The sequence below is a fragment of the Oncorhynchus gorbuscha genome, linkage group LG09 (assembly GCF_021184085.1).
Source record: "Oncorhynchus gorbuscha isolate QuinsamMale2020 ecotype Even-year linkage group LG09, OgorEven_v1.0, whole genome shotgun sequence".
In the NCBI taxonomy this organism is placed as follows: Eukaryota; Metazoa; Chordata; class Actinopteri; order Salmoniformes; family Salmonidae; genus Oncorhynchus; species Oncorhynchus gorbuscha.
Genome location: NC_060181.1, coordinates 41,932,396 through 41,939,150, shown reverse-complemented (window position 1 = coordinate 41,939,150; position 6,755 = coordinate 41,932,396). Strand labels below are relative to the sequence as shown.

Below are 6,755 nucleotides of genomic sequence, written 5' to 3'. Positions count from 1 at the left end.
ATCCAGGTGATCCTGATTGGGCTTAATGGGATAACCTGCTGGATGACTATTTAGGTGATAGACACAGGTGTAACATTTTACTTGTGTAACCAATTGTACTTTCAATTTCAAAGCAAAAAGAAAGGCAGATAAATGAATAAAGTCAACCAAAAACTGGATGGTGGCAGACTACCAAGAAAAAATAATAAATAATAATAATAATAATAATAATAAATAGTTTGCCACAAGATGCATCAAGTACTGTAATATTAAGTTCCTGTCTGGAGAGAGCCTTTCTTACATAATTTGCTCTGAACACAAATGAGGAAAGTCAGGTGGATTCTGCATTCATAAAGAACAAACCTCTACATTTAAATTATTACATTCCTGTAATATTTATTTGATTTGATTTATTTTACCATTTTAAACACAATATAACCACACATGTGGATACAGTACAATGACATTCAAATAATCAAGGATGACACAAAAAAGTTAGTTATTTCAATTATGGTCCTCTTGAAAATACATGAAAACATAATACTTTACCGGTCAAAAGAACACCTACTCATTCAAGGGTTTTTCTTTATTTCTACTATTAACTCCCTTCATAACAATTACATTCAAATGAATAGATTGATAGATAGATTGTCAAATAGAAAGTATGGTTATTCAAATAAAAGTGGACAATCCATATCAGAGACCGTAAACTGACACCAAGTTGTTGATTAATACATTATCAAGTGTATTTTAGACTTAGGGATCCGATTAGATATCAGACATGGAGGTCAAACATGTTCACAAGGGCTGCGTTCACACAGGCAACCCAATTCTGATATTTTTTCCACTAATTGGTCTTTCGACCAATTACATCAGATCTTCTCACATCAGATCTTTTTCAGAGCTGATCTGATTAGTGAAAATAACATCACAATTGGGCTGCCTGTCTAAACGCAGCCAATGTGCCCACATCTGAGTTCAGCTCTGTCAGGCACACAATACATGGCATCAGAGGGGGCTGGTGGAAGGAGCTATAGGAGTACAGGCTAATTGTAAAGGTTGGAATAGAATAAATGGAATGGAGTCCAACGCGTAGTTTCCATGTGTTTGTTACCATTCCATTGATTCCATTCCAGCCATTACAATGACAAGTCCTCCTATAGCTCCTCCCACCAGCCTCCCCTGCATGGTGTGTCTCAGATTTCATGTCTCCTAAATCTCATGAGAGTTGGCTTGTGCTTTGCATCATGAAACTCAATCGCTGTTTAAACTACACAATGTTCCTCAAGTCAAAGAAGCTATTTATTAGGCATATATTAATACATGTTCTAACATGATTCATGAGTTCAGATAGAACATAAAGACATAAACTGTTCTTTAAAAGCTAGTAAAAGCTGTAAGCAACAAAATAACATATAATATTGAGTTAGATATTGATATCAAATCTTCAGTAAACTATAGCAGCAAATCGTCTAAGTTCCTATTGAGAAACATATCCACATCTATCAGCGCATAATCATTCAATGTTAAAAAGGACTTATGTCTCCTTAGTTCTGTATGGTTCCACCGCAGATGACGTCACACCAACAGGGTGATGATAACACCGTCATCCTGTCCTTGCCACAGCATCTCCCCCTTGAACGCTACCTTCCCATGCCTCCTGGCTCTCAGAAGAATCCCCACCACCTTATCAGAAATGCGTACGTATCTATCAAACAGTTCTCTGAAAGTGACGCGGGTCTTCCCGTCGGGATCTGGGTCATTCATAGTCCTGATCACATAGCACATGTCGGCTATCTCACCGTGGATGTGTTGCTCGGCTCGCCTGGCCCGTTCGGCTGTTTTCGTGCCTTCTTTAGGACGTCCGTAACCCTCCTCGCCCTTGCGGAGGCGTAGGGACATGGAGTATTCATAGTCAAAGTCCTCACTGAAGGGGTTGAGCTTCTGGTTGACGGTGTGCGTCGAGGACCAGTTCTGCCAGCGGTTCTTCAGATCGCCCACGGCACTGTACTTCCTTGAGAGAGCGTTGATCCTGTTGGCGTCATCCAACTCCTTTCTGCCCCTGTGAAGGACAATCACAAAAATATTTACAAAAAAACCCGAAACAATCATCAACCATGGCCACATCCATTTCCGCTGTAAAGCTCAGAACAGGTTTTGCACTATACTCTTTTATTTGAGCAGAAATGTGCTGTATAAAAATCATATACAGCAGGTGTATTAGCATTATCCTTTACATATTTTGGGTCAATGTTCAATGACGGGCCGTCACGCACCATCACTTGTACACGAAGAAAGAACATTGAACTCACACTGAAATGGAGGGTATTTTGACCCTCACCCATGACTCAATTTTCCCTTTTGGTGAGACGCTGTCATTGTCCCTCTGCTTGGCCTCCCCGGATGACTCAGTGCTATCTGTCTTTACAGGTTTAGAGCTGTCTGTCTGTCCAGGTTTAGAGTTGTCTGTCTGTCCAGGTTTAGAGCTGTCTGTCTGTCCAGCTTCAGTGCTGTTTGTCTGTCCAGCTTCAGTGCTGTTTGTCTGTCCAGCTACAGTGCTGTTTGTCTGTCCAGGTTTAGAGCCGTCTATCTGTCCAGGTTTACCTTGGCCGCTCTCCACCTCAAGGGCCCTTTCCGCTGCCTCAGAGTACCGACTATCCTCTGTGTCCACGCTACAGGTGCGCCCATCTCCAAATTCTCCCTCTGACGGTACATTCCACTCCGTCTCCTTCCAGCTGCAGGTCAGCTCCAACACATTGGAGCACTTTCTGCGGAGTGTGGGCGACCCCCTCTTGCTCAGCATCCTGTCTATCTCCTCCCCTGGTGGTGGAGCCTCCTTACAGATCCGCTCGGTCAGAAATGTATTGCCCACACTCCTCTCCTGAATGCCGCTGGTCACAGTCTTCACCACCTGCTTGGTCTTGATCCGGGACTCCCCTTGAAGCACTAGCAGAGTCTTCCTTTTACCCACCAATTGGGAAGGAGGAGAACTGCCTTGGGACTCCTGCTGGACAGCTGAAGGATTTTTCTGATCAGCAGGTATGTCAGTGCCAGTGGTGAGATCCTGACCGGGACAAACCTTCTCCCAAGTTCCTAATTTAGTGGTGCTTGTCGTCTTTGGTGGTTCGTCCCAAAGCTCTCTCAGGGCGTCAGGAGCCCAGGCAAAAGGCTCCTTGGCCTGCTTGTCCTTGACCTCGGACACCCAGTGTTGCCAGCTGGGTCAGGCTGGACACCATGCAGATGGTGCGCAGCTTCTTGATGTTCTTGTTGGTGGAAGACTTCCTCTGGCCAGCCTGTGCAGTCAGTGTCAAGTTACCCTTTAAAAATGTTCTACTAATCTTGCCAGATTAGTTGCTTATGTTCATGAAGCTTCACTCTCTTTCTCTGTGGGACTGTCTCGCTGACCCCAATTGCCTGCCCTGTTGCCTTCTACCCTAACTCTGGCTTAAAATGGGAGGTGGGAACTCTACATGACGTTGGAAAGTATTTGAGACAACCCCGCCTCCCCGCTGATAGTCTTTCCCTGACACTTGCCAACCTAGAGGGATTGGTGTGCTCACATTTCCTCACAGACCATGGGCCATATCTGGAGGTAAACAAGGCAACAGAGCAAAGGTGCGCTGAGCTCTTAAAGGACCGGCGCAAGCGTGTATCTAACTGCCCAGACAACTGCAAAGACTAGCTGATCTTTGTTTGGTGTGAGGAATACATGGGGATGCATCACTGCCTGCTCTCACGACTTGCACCATGTTCTCAAGGAACCCATGCTTGTGTTCTGCTCCCAGACCGTAATCTACGCAGTGTTCATGAGCATTTTCCAATTTGACATGACAACCGCAAAGTCCATACAGTTACTGTAAATGGAGGCCCAAGGGCATCCTTTTGTACATTATATTGCAAAAATAACATACCATCAGTATATTACACAGCGAGAGCAAACATGAATGAGATCCACATTTGCATTTTCAATGATGGTACTACTTACAAATGTCACTACATGACACTGGTGGTGATTGCTAATCACTACTCCAAAGCCAAACTGCCTGTACAGTATGTCATATGACAGATGACAATGCAGCAGCTGCTGTCTAGAAAAGTGCTATCAACAACTGCCAGTGGTTCCTGTAGACGATAATGAGCAAATCCCATAGAAACAATCCTGTTTAACGGTCTCAATCCAGTTGGGGTGGCCTGTCTGGCCGCATGCGTCACCAATATTTGTGTTGGCGAAGGCATGACATGTAATGTATTCAAAATCACGATGACTTTTGCAGGAAAAGGGAATCTAAGAAAGGGGACATCAGCGCTGAAGAACAAGACTGCATCTAAAATGAGGGGGGCTGATAGAAGGAAAAAAACTTATAAACACTCACAGTAGTTCAGAAACTTGACAACTAAAATAAACGAGGGCATGTCACAAAAACTGTTTGAATCAACGTGGTTTCCACGTCATTTCAATAAAATAAAACAATCTATGCGATGACTTTGAATCAACGTGTAAAACTGGCAAAAAGTCATCAACGTCAGGGAATGTCATCTTTTTTTCACCCGACGTTTAACCTTTAAAAAAAAAAAAAGAATGACATGGTGAATTCCTGTTAGTTGACAACTCAACCAAATGTAAATCAAAACTAGACGTTGAAATGACGTCGGTGCCCAGTGGACAATCAATCAAGTCAAGCTCAGGCTCAAAACGGGTCAGTGACAGACAGAAAGACAGTGAGGGTTGGTGCGATACAGAAAGATACAAATTGGATTCGACAGCATCGGTAAAAGAGATCACCTAGCAGAAACACACACGGGAACGTTAGCTTACGGCACAGCACAGCTCAAATTCTGCTCTAGCTTGCACGTTTGCTGCCAGCGTCAGGTTCTATTACACCATAAGCATAAACACTTACTGCATTGTCACCGGAACAGATAGATTGATGATATATATCCACACCGTGCATGCCATGCAAATATACTGTGTGGAGTGTGCTTAGGCAAGAAGCTGAGAGCAGCTACACCTGCACTGGCAGTTTGTTGTGTGTCACAGGGACCAGAGAGGGTGTCAAAGACCAGAGGAGACATTTGACCCGAGGACCAAAGGCACACGGAAGAATGTGATACCTGGAGATGACAAGGAGCTACTGCTTACGCATGTAGGGTTTAGTCTTGCAATGCACCTGGTAGAGAGATCAACGTTTAGAAACAGGGAGGGTCGGGGGAGCCCTGCCTCTGGCATTGCACCCAGTGCTTCAAGACTCTACATTTCATGTTAGAGAATGGGCATTTGAGTTTTAGATGTATACATGTGTATGACAGCTCTCTAGACGTAACCTTGTGTGAAGATGTTTATGTTAATCTGTGTGTGTGTTAGTCTTGATATTTGTATGGGTCAATGAGAGGAAAGGGACATATTAATAGAATCTGTCCGAAGCATACACAGGCCAGCAAGCCGGCGAGAGGCAGCTGTTGGCAGTCAGTCACACGTTGTGTCAGTGAGCATTAACAGAGGGCTCCTGTATACCTCTTCAGGTCATTCCGAATACCAGATAACCTCATAAGCAGGTTAGAGCGCCACCTTATGGACAAATATGTGGATTACCTCTCAATTGCATTTATGGGGATGATAGGCCTACTCTGTCACATTGTTCATTTTTGAAGAGGATTTCTAAATATAATTCATATTCAAATCACATGAAATCATGATAATGTTATTTTTACTATAAAAAATCAGTAAAATTATAAGAATTTAGCAGTGTGACATTTTTGGGCGGTTATTGGTACTTTAGGCCTGGGTATTGTTTTAGGGAAATGCCTATAGAAAATATATCTGGGTACTCAGATTAAGTTGTAGATAGAAGTCTGTGAAAGTTTAGCAAATGTCATTGTAAAGTTTACACCTTAAAGAACCCATATCAAATATCATGACAGTTTAGAGTTTTGAATTCAATTATATTTTTGGAAAAATGGATTGTTTGTCTAAAACATACATCTCATTACAGTTTTTCTCAATTGCTAAAACACTAAAACCCATTGGCTGAACAAAGTTCTCAGTTGCCTGGACTCATTTAGCTAATTATGCAGTCTGTTGTCAATACCTTAAACCATTTCACATGGTTAAACACAATTTGCAGATCTCACTTAGACTTTTCAGCAAAACTCTAAACACATTCTTCACTCTAATGCACATGTCATCCATACTGGTAAACACATGTGGCAACAATCAAATACAAATAAAGAATCCAGATTGTCTACAGTACTAAAACATACTATGTGAATGACATTACTCTTCAGTACATACAATGTATGTGAATCAGAAGCCTAATTGTATTCTACAGTATAGCACTGTCTCTGTAGGACTTGCCAAAGCCTACATACAGTATATTGTATTTCTACACAGACAATATTTGACTTGGGATCCTTGGACAGACCCCATGAGTTCATCTCTGTCGATGAAGCAGGCTTCAATCTAACAAAGAGGAGAAGGAGAGGCCCAAACATGATTGGACTGCGGGCCATTGTTGAAGTCCCTGGTCAACGACGTGGCAATGTCACAATCTGTGCTGCTATCAGCAACCATGGTGTTCTACATCACCATGTTACACTCGGGCCATATAACACCCAGCAACTTCTAAGATTTATTGCCAATCTAAGATATATTTTATTTGAGCAGCAGGTTCAAGAACAGCAGGATCAAGAGCTAAATGAGAATCCCATTCCCACCTATGTGATAGTGTGGGACAATGTCAGTTTCCACCGAGCTGCTCAGGTAAGGGAATGGTTTAACA

General features: G+C 42.8%; 1 protein-coding gene across 1 annotated transcript; it reads right to left on the bottom strand.

The window, feature by feature from the left end:
* Positions 1-349: 349 nt before the first annotated feature.
* LOC124044384 (actin-binding Rho-activating protein-like) lies at positions 350-6,547 on the bottom strand. Its single transcript, XM_046364037.1, is given in 4 exon segments — positions 350-2,041; positions 2,292-3,197; positions 3,199-3,272; positions 6,467-6,547. Coding segments are annotated over 4 exon segments (1,545 nt in total). The 3' UTR covers positions 350-1,557.
* Positions 6,548-6,755: the final 208 nt, after the last annotated feature.